This window comes from Synchytrium microbalum (genome assembly GCF_006535985.1).
Source record: "Synchytrium microbalum strain JEL517 chromosome Unknown SmJEL517_scf0036, whole genome shotgun sequence".
Classification (NCBI taxonomy): domain Eukaryota; kingdom Fungi; phylum Chytridiomycota; class Chytridiomycetes; order Synchytriales; family Synchytriaceae; genus Synchytrium; species Synchytrium microbalum.
In genome coordinates this window covers 193005-207549 of record NW_022158385.1, presented here as the reverse complement: position 1 = coordinate 207549, position 14545 = coordinate 193005, and the positions used below count along the sequence as shown (strand labels likewise).

Below are 14545 nucleotides of genomic sequence, written 5' to 3'. Positions count from 1 at the left end.
GAATCGTTTGATTTGGTTAGAATGGTAGCTCGGGGGATATATAGATGGGCACTTACGATGATTTTGGCCGCAGTCAGTCCGCACCGTTAACATATAACCAGCTGATTTGGGACTGGCAAGTTCTCTTGTGCTTGCGAGAAAGAACACCGTTTTCTGGCTTTGCTGCGATGTCGCAGAGTGATGATATTTCGACGATGGTCCCAAGAAGTGGATAGTCTACATAGTTCCGAACTGGTAAACTCGCGACTTTATCGTATATCGCATAGCAGCAAAGACAACTTTGTTGGATCGCTACAACGACAAATTTGCGGGCTTCACCATAGGAGGAGCAATCTTTTTTGTTCATATTCACGTTTTTATATTCCAAGTCGGCGAAAAGTCTATGTTACAATAAAAAGACACTTTATTTGGACTACCTTGGTCTCAAATCAGAATGTAACCTAACGTACAGAGTGTTGTCAACAAACTTGTCCCGATCAAAAAAAACTCCAACCAAACCTGCAGTACTCACAGCTTTATGATGTTTCTCATCAAATCTCTTCTATGCTTTTGGCTTTTCAGCAAGAGGTGTGGCAGCAGCCTCATCCTGTTCTGGCAAGAAGGGGATTGGAGCATCCTCCTCGCTTGGAGATCCAGGAAACAGTTCGTGTTGGAGCGGAGCAATCAATGTCTTGAGCTGTTCTACTACATTATGTACTTGAGGGATTGCCACAACCTTTTCGACAACACCGTTTACTCTGGTGACGATGACTCCAGTTGTATTGTCCAGAGCAGATACGGCACGAGCTGAAATGTCTTCGACGGATTTCTTGGCTCCTTCCATCGTTTCTTTGGTGTTTGTACGGAGAGTCTCACTAGTAGGGATAAATTTGATTGCATGTTAGAGGATGTTGCATGTGAGTGTATCAATATCATGTATTGATGGGTTTCAACGCTTTTCAATTAAGCCCGTTGGCGTTTGGTGATCAACAAAGAAAATTTACGTGTCAACGCAACTATACTGATGATGTTAACTCACGCAGTGTGTTGAATAACTTCATAGGTCCTGCTGCCATAGTTCAAAACATACGTTGGAACATAAGTCTTGATATCTTCCGCAACTACAGATTTGTGTTTCGGTTAGTATTCGTATCCTCACAAACAGTAAAGTTCTTCAGATTTTGTGCCAAAACAGAGAACACCAACTCCTCAAAACAGGGAGAGAGTACTCACTGTGTTTGGCGGTGCCAGCTGGATCTTCAGCGAAATGTTTTCCTTGTTCAATAGCGTCCTTTACGACCTTTAAGATTGGAGCAGGAGTGTGTGCAGTGATGGTAGTAGTAGCACCTAGGATTTCAGAATGAGATTACGGTTATTATTATGACAATGATTTCATTGATGAGACTGCTGTTGGAATGAAACTAAAAGTTGATCAACTCGCACGTGGGGGTTTCAGGTTCCCGAGTTAAGGCGATAGCAACCTGAGACGAGAATATGAAACTGGCAGATGAATGTAAAGGGATACATACCTTCTACAATGACTCTGCCCTTAGTGACACTGTCGTGACCAAACTTTGTGGTAGTTTGCAATGCTTTTTCAAGACCAGCTTTCTATATATGAGTAGAATACGAAACGAGGTAAGGAACCGTGAGAATCAAGGTTGTAGCAAATAAAGATCAAATCAATTACCACTTGAGGAGGTACGTATTGTTCATAATATGGCTACAAAGAATGTAGATGTTTCAATCAGTACACAACAAAAACAACAAAAATGGTAAATGTCCATGTTTGAACATACCTCGACAAACTTTTGAGCAGCGGCAGTGGCCTCATTGAATTTGGTTTTCAGGTGGTCTACAAGGGGAGCAGCCGCTTCTTTCAAGGTCTGTGCATGGGCAGGTGCGGTTTCATCAGCAATTGCAATTGGTTCGGGCACGGGAGTTGGAGTATCTGTCGAGAGCATGCTTATTGATCAGTGAGTAGATGCTGATTTGATTAGATTTGTGAATTGGTTTGGATTGTTATTTTCTTGCAAGTGGAGTATCTCGATATCTTTTTGGTTTGCGATTGGCAGAAGTGCAGATGTGTCATCTTTGGAAGAAGGCCAAGGAAGGAACGTGCAAATGAAAATATTCTGGAAAATTATCAAATTATGGATTTAATCCATTTTTAATGACTAACGCCACTGACGCGTATCCTGGATCATGCTCTACATCCATTCACACCTACTTCAAAACAGAGCAAAGACACATTTCTGTGAGTTAGACAGCAAGATTAGCAACATGACGAGCCCCATCGCCTTTGGCGTAAGTTTTGCTGCTGGCTGTCTACTGGTGATGGGTGTATGCGTGAAGGTTCAAATACCAAACACTTCCAAGTCTCCACTTCTTTCCCCGTTAGATGAAATATCCAAAGTCTTCGATTTCTTCGAATGCGGTAGTCTTAATGCTCGTATCTTATCCAAATTTCCTATCGCTATGGTATATTCAACCAGACCCTCATCTACCAAACTGGCATCAACGTAGATCTTCAGGAAAGCTTTAGATGCCCCTGTTGCCGCCGCAAACGATGGACTAGCAAGAAAATATTCATTGAAATCTTTTGTGAGTGTGGTAGACCAGGAAAATTTATGGTAAAGGTCTATGGACAGAAATGCTCAAAATGCAACACGATGTGCATTCCTGATTTGGATGAAAGTGTCTATGTCGATAGAGCATCTTCCAAGCTGATGCTTTTAATGAAGTTGAGAGCTGCTATCAGTATGGAATCTTATGGAGACGCGGAAGGTCCACCGCATAGATGAGACCTGTGTTTTAGTGTCAACGAGGAAAGTGTTAGTCAGCTCGATAAACACGTCAAGACTAATAAAGTACAATTGCATCTGGTTAGTGTTGCGCTATCATGTAAAACCTTTGGCAGATTCTTCGAACATCGCCTCTGACGGTCTCTAAAAGCTCAAAGGCGTGCACGGCTCGGACTTAACTGAATAATGTACCCGTATTTTGTAAATGTGTGTTGCAAAACATAGTGATTTCAATGAGACAACGACCACCAATGCTTGCACCAATGCAATACCGACGCCATCCTCCGTATAGCTTCAATGACCACACTCCATCCACATATGGAATCGGTGCCTTTACATGCCATGTCTGTGACAAAGGATGGACTAGCGGTACAATATTTGCTGAAGTGATCTTTTTGTATGGCAGACCAGGGGTATCCAAAGATAAGGTCTATGGTCCGAGTGTTTGTTGTATGAAGGAGGGTGTAGCCTGATTTGGATAAAAAGGTGTATGATCGAAGCTAGAGCTGCTTATGATGTCGCGAGATCCGATTGTGCCGAGGTACGATGGACGTGGGAAGAAAACACCACCACCTGAAAGTGCACGATGTAGAGATTGTCAGGCTGGGAAATGTCAGAGAGCAGAACGAATTGCACTCGAGGAATAAGAGTCTTGCAACAAGAACATGACTAACACTACAGAGTTCAATCTAGATTAGACATCTTGTTCTGATTTTCAGGAAAACATGCACATATCGTCCTCTACAGGACTGCTCTGAATATGAATGTCTCAACAGTCTCATCATCTCGAATTCCCGCACACCCATGGCATACTCGTCTACTTTGACATCCTATCGTGAAGCTTCCACATACGTCGTCGGTGACTTCAATTCCTACTCTTGCAACGGCAGAGTGTGGAATTGTGGACAAATCTTCACTGAGATCATTATGAGTTTGATGGTGTGGGTGGTGAATTCAGGGTGAATAATGTTTGGTCACGAGTGCTCCAGGTGCAAGAAGGTTTGCAAGCCTCATTTGGGTAAGCAAATCTTTATTGATCGAGTGTCATCCAAGATGGAGTTGTTGTGTGGGTTGAGAGCTGCAATTCCACGTGTGAGGCATGACAAGTATACTCCACTGCATCAATGTGATTTGTATCGAGCTTGCAAGCTTGGGAAGTGCAAGAAAGGCCGACGAATGCAGTATGGGTATTGGTGGATTAGAATTTGCTCTTGCTTGTAAAAGTATAAAACAACATTTGTAAAATCACAATCCTTGTAAAGTCACAATCCTTGTAAAATAACACACTGCCATACTGCCCCAACTCCTACACGTTTGTTCAAAACCACAAAGATCATAATGGCAAACAAGAATGCAGCAGCTCGAATTGAGCAAGTTAGCTCCCAGCTCGTGACTCCAAACTATACATCTGCCACAGTTCCAGGCAAATTGGCTAGCAAAGTGGCCATCATCAGTAAGCCAAACAGATCTCAGGTTTTTGCAAGAACAGAAGCTGACACATCTCACGTATAGCTGGTTGCAACTCCAACATTGGTATCGGGTAAGCTGAAGCCATCTATTCGGCCGCGTACAATTAGCAAGAAAGATAGCAAGCTGGTCGACATCAACTCCCACGTTACATCCATCACACACATTCACATTGCACTACGTCACTTTTTGGAACCAACAAGTAGCTAATCCCATCTCGTCTTTACTCAACTTAGACACGCTACAGCCCTCGAATTCGCACGTCAAGGCGCAAAAGCAATCTACGTCACGGATTTCGCTACTGAAAACCTCCAAGCTCTTGCAGACAAGATTGTAGCTACCTACCCAGATGTTAAAGCTCACGCGCGAAGAGTGGACGCCGCTGAAGAATCCCAAGTCTCCGGAATCGTTGATGAAGCATTGGCTGCTTACGGGTATGATGATTTTTGTTGGCAAAAAAAGCATAGTAGTCCAACAAATTGGTCCTATTTCTAGACGTCTAGACATCTTTTTCGCAAACGCTGGTATCTCTGGCCCCAAACATATGATTACAGATACTGCACCTGCCGACTACATGCAAACCATGAAAGTAAACTCGTTGGGACCCTTCCTTGGTGTCAAGCATGGTTCGCGAGGAATGAAGGTCACGTCTCCTGAAAAGCCTGAATCGCGTGGTGCTATTATCCTTACTGCATCTGTAGCTGGTATTCGATCAGGTACTTGTTGGAATGCAATTGTGGTTGGACGTGGAAGTGTGTTGTTGCTGCCCAATCGGTAACATGCACAACGAGATGTCACCTAAACTCTGAAGACTGAATTTCCACCTAACGTCCCTTTTGTTCACTCTGTAACCAGGTGCTGGTGGTGTAGCATACAGTGCTAGCAAAGCCTCTGTCATCAATCTTGCACAAACTTGCGCCTACCAATTAACGAGGACGAATATTCGCGTCAATGCTCTGTGTCCTGGTATGTACAATGCATAATTTGCATTAATGCGTTTTATTGAAATCTCGTTCTGAATTCTGACAATAGGTTTGACTGAAACCGGAATGGTAAAAAAGCCTTGAAGTTATAAGCGCCAAATGCCTTGGAATCTTCAACGTCTAACATTTATATTGATATTATTCCAGACTGCTCCTACGTTCGATGCCGCCAGAGCTCGCGGTACCGACAAAAAAATCGGACAACTCAACCCTCTCGGACGTTACGCTCTTGCTAGTGAGGTAAATCACGGTTTAGGTCTATCTATGCGTATAACAGTCTACATGTGGTCTATGTATGTGTATGATGGAAGATCTCGACTGATATTTTTTGCCCGACACTTAGATGGCTACAGTTGTCGCATTCATTGCCAGTGACGAAGCCAGTTACTTCAACGGACAGCCTATAGCTGTCGACGGTGGACTATCTGCATCGCACCCAGTCGTTCCTGGCCGATTCTCGTAAACTAGTCGGTCGAAACACCTTTTTGTCATTGATTTTCAAAGAAGAATAACATTGTTATTGGAATCAATAACCAAATGGATGCAACTTTAGCCAAAGGTTGTATGTTGCTGTTACGTGCTTCTCACTGTGTGTTGTTTCGGGCTTTGACACAGTCATCTGCTCACTTCCAACGTATCATCACAAACTCTCTCTCACACACAAAAGAAATCGCTTTCCAAAAACAAGAAATCATTGCCACTAAAACCAGGATAAAACAAACTCAGAAGGGATATCCGGTCCACATATCAAACAATCAATTATCTTATATCCAAGAGACCAGAATGTCTGAGAAGCAAACTCCAATGAGTCACGACGCTGCTGGTCGTATCATTTCACACGGTCATGATGCAGGGTTTGCAGGACGGGCTGCAGCTGCAACTGATCGAAATGCAGCTGGTGGTGGTGGTCATGCCACATCAGGAAGCCATTCTGCAACAACAGGTGGTGGTCATCATGCTGGTGGTGGACATCACAGCGGTGGTGGCTGCCATGGCGGTGGACACCACGGTGGAGGGGGAGACGGTCGTAAGTGATGTAAGTACCTCATTGGCTTGGTGTTTCTTTGACCGTACGATTTTGATGTTGACTCACAAACTTATGCATTTCATATAGTGAGCTCCTTCAAATTCTCTATTCTTATGGTCCGCAAGCAATGTCTAGTATAGTAGCAGTATAGCATAGTTGTAATCTTGTACAATAGCAAATGTTGATTTGAAACAGACATAGCAAATTACTTTTCAAATGTACAACTTTATTGGACTCTAGTTATTTTACGCAGCAATATTTATAGTTGTTTGAATGAGTCCATTAGAAACAGTCCCATCTAATGCTTTCCTTTACTTGACTGACATGTATACAATAAGTTAACATGTCACCCACTCCCTAGCAGCATCAAATGGAACTCAATGAAAGTCTCAAACACAAAACAGCCCAAGTTCACATACCATGTAATAGGAATAATCCCATCAATAACATTTCCCAATATAGCGAATGCAGTTTCACCCCAAATATCAAGATATGCGGCATTGTTGTAGTCACAGTTGATTGGATCACAGACGTCTACAACCACAGCTTTGAAACTTCCTTTAGCGGTCCATACCAGAACACACATGCCACAAAACTGTTGGTGAACAATGGTGTGAGCTGAGAGGGCAAAAAAAGGAGACTTGAAGGGACAAACATGCGATTGGGAGAGTTCACACCTTTGGATCGTAATCTACATGTATGGTGATTAGATTGATTAATAGAGTCCAATTATGAATACAATCATTTTCATTCAATTCAAACAGACGGTCAAATTGAAACAGATGGTCTTGCTTACCAGTAACCCACATCCCAGTCGCACCATTCAATGCCACAGCATACTGAGGTATAGGTCCATTTCCCAAACTAGAGAAAAAAGAACATGAGTGTCTCAAACGTTCATAGAGTCTTGCAGTGGATAGAACAAAACACACCAAAGTGTTTCTGTATCTGTGAAGAACGTTGCCATGCCAGCGATAGGAATGTATTTGGCAGATGGATTAGAAGCAATTTGAGCACTCTATTTCGAGGTGTCAGAGAGCATTTGCTGATGAAACAGCTAATCAACTAAAACGCCTCGTTCGAGCGACAAGATTGATGCCGACTGGACTTCTTCACATAAAGGGATTACCACTCACTGTCAATCCAGTTGGCTTAGAAGGTGGTGTTGAGGTGCGACTGTTGGACACCATGCTCGGTCCTACAGATGGCACGATGCTTGGCAGTGATGACTGAGCAGGGGGAGAAGGTGTCATAGAGGGTTGAGCAGATGCTCTGATCGAGGCTCGAGGAGATGGGTTGATTGATGGTTGAGCAGAAGGTCTAATAGAAGGTTGAGGAGAAGCTTCGACAGGAGAGATTTGTGAAGAGGGGGACGGCCTGAATCTTCTACTAGGAGCAGCACTAGGATCTGGGCTGGGATCTGGGCTTCGATCAGCACTTTGACTATGATAATCGTGCAGGGTGTTAGCTTTTATTAATAGGCTTCATTTTGCGAATAAATATCATCAAACAGTTTATGACGTGGCACCACTTTGAAACAATGAAGGACTCGAATGACGAGATCGTGTGTAGTGATCATATACGATGATTGGCGCACAGAATGAGTGCGATCGACTAGCGACAGCGTCACCGATCCTCAAATTTATCACATTCAGCACACAAAGTCACAAAACACGCAAACACAACAAACTCTTGCCAGCCTTACCGACGACGTCGTTGAGCATTAACCTGACCACACAAGATCAATACAGCCAGAAAAATGAAGACCAAGCTCTTCTTGGTGTGAAGGAATGAGGCCATTATGTATAGCGTGTTTCCTAACTCTCGAAATGTTGATGATCCAGGTGTTTTGGGTAATCAAATGGAGATGGAGACAGCGGATCAGAGAATGATGAGATGTACGAGATGATGTGATTCGGGGATCTGTGTAAAATTTTGGTTGGTGTAAAGATGTGAGTTATCGATCATGTTGGATGATAAAAGCTCAATACGGATGCACCCTGTCAAATACAATGTACGCACTTTTGAATCAAGTTCTTACTACTCTATTGTTCAATCTACTATCTAACAGCTCTCCTCAGTGGCAGGGCTTTGGATGGTGATGATGTTTGGAGGATGACGAGTTGATGCAAAGGTTGAAGAGATTCTTGGGTGCATCTGAGAGGCCAACCTCAGTTTTGAGACAAGATACACGTGATTTGACACGTCGGAGAGACAGATCCCTCGTTTACAAGGCAGATGAGCGTGATGTACAAAATAGTGGTAAATGTTGGTGCTGTGTATATCACGCACGCGTTGAATAGAGTTCATATCATGACAAATAGAATCAAATCAATTCCTTCATAAGAGGCTTTCTTGAGAAGTCCTAGTCAAAATGCCCAAAGTCTATTTTGACACATTCTTCACATTCGATCAACCAAACATCTGTCAACACTCTCTCTCGTCCAGCAACAGGAACTCGGTTGATAGTGAGACTGGGGACTGTGGCTTCTCATATCTTGTAAGTGCTGACTTGTTATGTATTATCTATTGTATTGCATTGTTTGATTCTATCAAAACCCGAAGCTAATGACAACTGTTGAATTGAAGGGCTCTTGACCAAATAAACAATCCAAAATGGATGGAAGGGGAAGATCAACCACTCCTCAAAAGCGAGCATCAGATAATGACGGCGTTAATGAACTCCGTCTGAAGAGGCCAACCCCAAATAGTTCATTTGCAACTCAAGCAAACTCGCTTCTCGTGAGTCCTATAAATCCTGCCTTGAATGAGAAAGATCTAATATTTCACTGTTTGATCTGTCAGGAAGCCTACACTGCTTCATCTCCTACCAGCTCCAGACTTCTTCCAATCAGACCACCCACATTGATGTCAACTCCGAGCAGAACAAGAACAGTGACAACAACGAGTAATCAAATTGCTCCACCTTCCGTACCATTGTCTGCTCTACAGACCTATGTAAGTTTTGATCATTTTGAACAAGCAAAAGAAAAAATGGTAGGAACCTGGAAACTTGACACAGTGTTGTGTTTGAAGGAACCTATGGCAGAGGATTCTAGTAGTACACCTGACGATTTCGCTGATCTTGATCAGAGGTTATTCGGAATGATGGGAAAGTTGGAAAAAAGGCTACAATCTCTCATTAAAACACAGTAAGTGTCCCTGCTTGAGGGTTTATAAATTGATCAATACTTTCACCATCTGAAATCCCTTTTGTCCTCTCAGTATCTCATTTAAAAAACAAAAAATTAACCTTTCAACAACAAACCATGTAGCGGAGATCGAATGAAGGCCCTGGAAGACTCAATGGCATACCGTGAAACGAAAACATCAGGAAACCGCCGTGGACGACCACCAAACGCTACCAAAAAATCCCGTAAATCATCAACCACCTCCCGACGTCGATTGAAAATTGACCCACCATCAGCTCCCAAAAACGGTAGAAGTCGTACTATGACGCCACGAAGTGATGATGATGATGATGATGGTCCTCGTAGCGATGGGGAATCAGCGTTATCTTCAGTTGACCATTCAACAAGAGATAACTCGCAATCACCAGCACCCAATAATCGTGATAAAGGCAAACATGTCGCGAATGGAGGACCTAGTAGTAGTGGTAAAAGTCATCGACGTGATGATGAAAAGAAGAAGAGTGCGACACGTAAATCTCGTGGTGGGTTTAAGGATGCACCTGCTGAAGGTACACGAAGGACTCGTCGGTCTACGGCAATTAAAGTTTCAGAAGAAGCAGAGAAGGAAGGGAATGATGTGGCACCGCCAGCTCCTCAGCACACATTCACGGATGTATATACAAAGATGGTTAGCCAGCAGAACTTTTTCCCTACTGTAAGTTCAACAAGGACAAAAAAGGAAAGCTGGGCCCGTCATTTATGCGGCAGAAAGATGTAGTTTCGCTAGTGACACTGCTGACATTACTACCATATAGCCTAGACAGTTTATTGATGAAGCAGCTCGTAAAACTTCTAGTAACCCGAGTACTGCTGAGGTTAGAATCGATTTGTGTTGAGTCATAAACAGACTGACTGTTGACCTGACTCTCTCAATTCATAATCAGGTCAAGAAAATTCTGCTAGAGTACCGTGCTAGTCTGAAAGAACGAGTATTGGAGCATCTTGCTGAAATCCTCGATGTTGATGGTGACGATTTCAATCCTCGGTGTCAGGAAGTGCTTGAGACCAGAGAGTATACGGTAAGAGTTGGTTAAAGTAACACCAAAAAAGTATCCTGTCTAGGTTTATTGAAGTTGTGTTCTAATTGTTAACCTCGTTGATTTGTAGGGCCTTCGGTCTCCTATTCTGGCAAGTGCCATGAAGTACATGTTTTTCAATGAGGAAGACATTCTGGCAAGGAAATGGGGTTGGACGTTTTACCCAATTCCAAGTGTTGTGTTTGCTTTGACTGCAGTAAGTAATGAAGTCGGTTGTTTGAGGGAGAGGCTGATTCACCGATGAGCGTCTGAACAGCCAGCATTCCTGCAAACTGAGCGCACTTTTTCTGCCCTCACAAACCAATGCTCATTTTCTCGAATTCCAACCAATTAGCTCTGGGCATGTCTATCGGACGTTGAGATTTCTGAAAATGCACCCGAGTATGCTGAATTCGACGTTGAAGTCAGAAAGAAAAAGTCAGACAACTCTGCAGTGTTTCAAAAGGACATTGAGTGGTTGTTTAACCAAGCTGTTGAAGAAACAGGGTATCATTGGGTATAAGAAAAGGATTATGGCTCGAATATTAGCAATTCAGCACAAGAAGCAAGATGCAGGTTTTAAATCAAGCTAGCTTATATCAAGACAGTTTGCTTTTTTAAGGTTGTTTGTTGATTAGGATGTGGAGGATTTTTAGTCGTATTTGTAACACTTATCAGGGATATTCTTCACTTCTAAATTAATCTCCCTAAAACGAATAGACATTCTGTCCTTCGCAAGCTCTTCGCAAGCTCCATCGTGTTTCTTGTGGTAGTGAGTGCGAAGTTCGGCTGAAAGCAAAGAGCCACGGGGGACGCAGCAAGCAAACTCAAGCCAGATCCAGGAATCAGGCAGGATAATTTGACCTCTTGGACGCGGTTGGCTTCTCCGAAAACAGCACAAACGGTAGCGATCACATCAACAATCAGGCATCTCGACTCCGGTTTCACGTCGTCGGACGTCTGAAGAAGAATACCAACTTGAATACTTATTTTCCGCATTCATGGCTTTAATTTGTCAATACATTTACTTACTGGCCTTTGACAAAGAAGGCAGCGATGGACTTGAGCCTGTTCTAGGCTTGCATGAGGCCGGAAACAACTACGATGAACGATCTTGGTCTATTGAAAGATCGGGTGTAATACCGCGAGTGCTTGAGTATGCGGCCAGGAACTCCTACTGTACATAAGGATGAATAGGATGAGGAGGATGGTGAAGCACAACAGGAGGGAGAGGGTGAGGAGAGAGATCGAGAATACATACAAGAGGAAATACATCATAGATCTGCATCTTTTAACTTGGTATTGTAGACACAAGAAAAAAAACCCATTATTTGTAAATTATTTGAGGTGTCCTTTCATCGATAAATCCACCCTGTTTCGACGCGTTTTAAATACGGCGAAGGGGTCCAAGTGGTGACGCGTGAAGTCTCTATCAACAAAATCTCTTACTCATGCGGGCTGGACGTGATTCATCCATATCTGATTGACACTGCCACCCTGTGACACTAAACACTGAAATAACCTTTGTTCACCTTTTTCCTTTTCCACAAAGCTGCTAATCACGACAGGCCTGCACGACTAGGCTCCGCACGGCTATAGAAAGAGGTAGACTATACCGGGGCGTGTATAATAATGCATCCTTACACAGTATCTCGTCGACACTCCTCCCCAAACCAACCACCGAGTACAAATACCGTGCACCCAAAGAATATAGACGCAGACAACAAATCAACCACATTACTGACAGAAATCGTCCATGGAAGGATCAGAGTATACAAGCATTTGCCAAACAGTACGACTCTGATTTGGGATTGGATTCCATCGACTGGACTATCATTCTTTGAGAAAATACTGCCGAGACGTTTGGCAGCTTATTTGAGGGCCTTGTTTCTTCCCGTTGGATATCCTGAATCTGTGCATCCTACCTGTAAGTGAAGAGATCCTTCGTTGAGACATAGCTCGATTTTTTTCTGATGGGATTTTTGCTTGTAGATGCTAAAGTTCACTTTTGGCAGTTTCTCGAGACATACGTCGGTAGCATGGTAAGCAAAATGGAAATTGTCCTGTATAAAGAAAATTAACGGTTTGCTTTGTCGCGGCGCTAGGTCGGTGTCCTTTGCACTGAAGCCATGTTGACCTCATTAGGTGTCGAAGCATCAGCTGCAGCGGGCGGTGCAGTTGCTATAGAATGGGTGCTGAAGGACGGATTTGGTGAAATCGGAAAGCTGTTTTTCATTCAACGCTTTGCCAAATCGTTTGATTCGTAAGTTTTTCGAATACTTATGCAATGATGTATACTGACATTTTGCTCATTTACAGACATCCGAAGAGCTGGAAGATAGTGGGCGAAGCTTCCTCGCTGTTTGGATCATTCGTACAGCTTCTGACGGTTGTTGCTCCAGCATCGGCATTTCTACCACTTGCTTCATTCGGATATGCTTGTCGCTCAATACATTTCTCGATCTGGGCTGCAACGTAAGAGCTATAATTCGTTTTTGCTGTTATCTTCCTCTTTCTTACACCACCTCTGGAATACTAGACATATGACATTCACTCGAAACTTTGCTTTACAAGGGAATGTTGGCGAGTATGTGGTGTGTGTTTTCTGTCATCAAGTACGTTAAGAATCACTCACAAATAACACCACAAACAGTCTTGTAGCTAAAGACGACAGTCAAATGACGGTTGCTGATCTGTTTGGGTTGGTGTCTGGCGTAGGCCTGATATCGCTCCCATACAGTACGACTGCTTTATTCATCATGTTTTTTATCTTGGGATCTCTGCATTACTTTTCCACGTTGAGGCTTGGTATGTCCGACAATAAACGCAGCTCAAGATTTCATGTCCATATTTTTGAGCTTACCACATCTTTTCCTCCGCGATAGTGTGGGAAGCCCAATTCGAGGTGCTTAACGGCTCGAAGCTCGTCTTAATTTCGGATACATTTCTGCGTACAAATCGGGTGCCGTCTATGAAGGAGCTAAAGCCTCGAGAAAGTTGGTTTGGGGAGTCAATACGGTTGGGTGAGAAAGTGCCGACTGTTGTCTTGGGAGATGCGGTTCGGAAAGCTTTTGATAGCGTTGCTCAAGTGCAACTCGCATTAGATCTGTTGAGAGTGAGTTGAGCAACAAGATGATCCTGTGAAAGCTTGATGACTGCTTTGATCCCTCGTCTTTGTTAAGCCAATAAGCTCATCCAAATGCTCATCTTCTAGAAAGAGAATTACCTAATATCAAGGAAATCAGACGGCAGGATCTGTGTGGTCTTTCATACCGACGCAACTGAAATGGACGTCATCAAAGCAGTGCTGAACTCGATCCGGTTTCAACACGATCTCTCAGTGAACGCATCTCGTGAGCCCAACCAAATGATGTTCAGCTCATTCCACGACAGAATAGCTTTAAAATCGTCTCACGAATGGACGGAAGCCAATTTTCCCAAATTCGTGACTGAACTTGCCGACAAAGACTGGCAGTCTGATGCCGTATTTTGGGGTGATTCTGGGTATAGAGTCGATTGGACTCGACCCTTCCCGGAATCTGATCAAGTGGTGCCGCCTTTACCGTGTCTCGATGTTCGTGTTATAAATACTCGATCGCTTGTATAGACCTGTTCGCATCTGCTCAATGTTGTTCTGTTACACAAAATAGTAATAGAATCACCTTGCCCCATCGCATAGCTTACACCAGGCCTCGCGAGTGCTGTTGGCAGCTATTTTATCGATAGACTTTTTGACCACTAACTACAACACAATGGTTCCAGAGTACTTGTGCTTTACCATTACCTCATTCGAACATGCTAGCGTTGGTGGTTGAACTTGCGGCGATTTGAGAGACGCTATTGTTGAGGTTGGGGTCACTTTGGACAAATATCCAAACAGACCGTTGGCGTGGATGAGTTTCAACTAGTACAAGGTAGATCGCACCATTTTCACATAATACAAAAGACATATATTTCTCATTTCAAAGGTCTTGTTATCTTGATTCTGATCAGGCGTCACCACCACATTTCACCACATGCAATTTGACATGATGCTCGGAGCGAGCGATAACAAGCCGTCAGCCAAGAGTCTTGGTAG

The 14545-nt window shown here is 43.4% G+C and overlaps 4 protein-coding genes across 4 annotated transcripts; 2 read left to right on the top strand and 2 right to left on the bottom strand.

Annotated features, from left to right (window-relative positions):
- Positions 1-541: 541 nt before the first annotated feature.
- SmJEL517_g04822 (uncharacterized protein) lies at positions 542-1943 on the bottom strand (the record flags this gene model as incomplete). The annotated part of the gene is made up of 6 exons (XM_031170750.1): positions 542-854; positions 1019-1100; positions 1213-1326; positions 1509-1590; positions 1670-1702; positions 1779-1943. 6 exons carry the CDS (start codon positions 1941-1943, stop codon positions 542-544), a joined length of 789 nt encoding a protein of 262 aa, XP_031023301.1.
- Positions 1944-4121: 2178 nt separating this feature from the next.
- SmJEL517_g04821 (uncharacterized protein) lies at positions 4122-5696 on the top strand (the record flags this gene model as incomplete). Its single annotated transcript, XM_031170749.1, has 8 exons — positions 4122-4236; positions 4296-4323; positions 4487-4684; positions 4746-4966; positions 5106-5216; positions 5283-5302; positions 5381-5473; positions 5577-5696. The coding sequence occupies 8 exons, from the start codon at positions 4122-4124 to the stop codon at positions 5694-5696; spliced, it is 906 nt and encodes a 301-aa protein (XP_031023298.1).
- A 902-nt stretch (positions 5697-6598) lies between these two features.
- On the bottom strand, positions 6599-8060 carry SmJEL517_g04820 (uncharacterized protein; the record flags this gene model as incomplete). Its single annotated transcript, XM_031170748.1, has 7 exons — positions 6599-6617; positions 6680-6855; positions 6938-6951; positions 7057-7124; positions 7193-7278; positions 7397-7703; positions 7966-8060. 7 exons carry the CDS (start codon positions 8058-8060, stop codon positions 6599-6601), a joined length of 765 nt encoding a protein of 254 aa, XP_031023299.1.
- A 4039-nt stretch (positions 8061-12099) lies between these two features.
- On the top strand, positions 12100-14074 carry SmJEL517_g04819 (uncharacterized protein; the record flags this gene model as incomplete). The annotated part of the gene is made up of 8 exons (XM_031170747.1): positions 12100-12394; positions 12460-12509; positions 12573-12730; positions 12787-12942; positions 13007-13054; positions 13121-13275; positions 13353-13582; positions 13682-14074. 8 exons carry the CDS (start codon positions 12100-12102, stop codon positions 14072-14074), a joined length of 1485 nt encoding a protein of 494 aa, XP_031023272.1.
- Between the last annotated feature and the right edge of the window lie 471 nt (positions 14075-14545).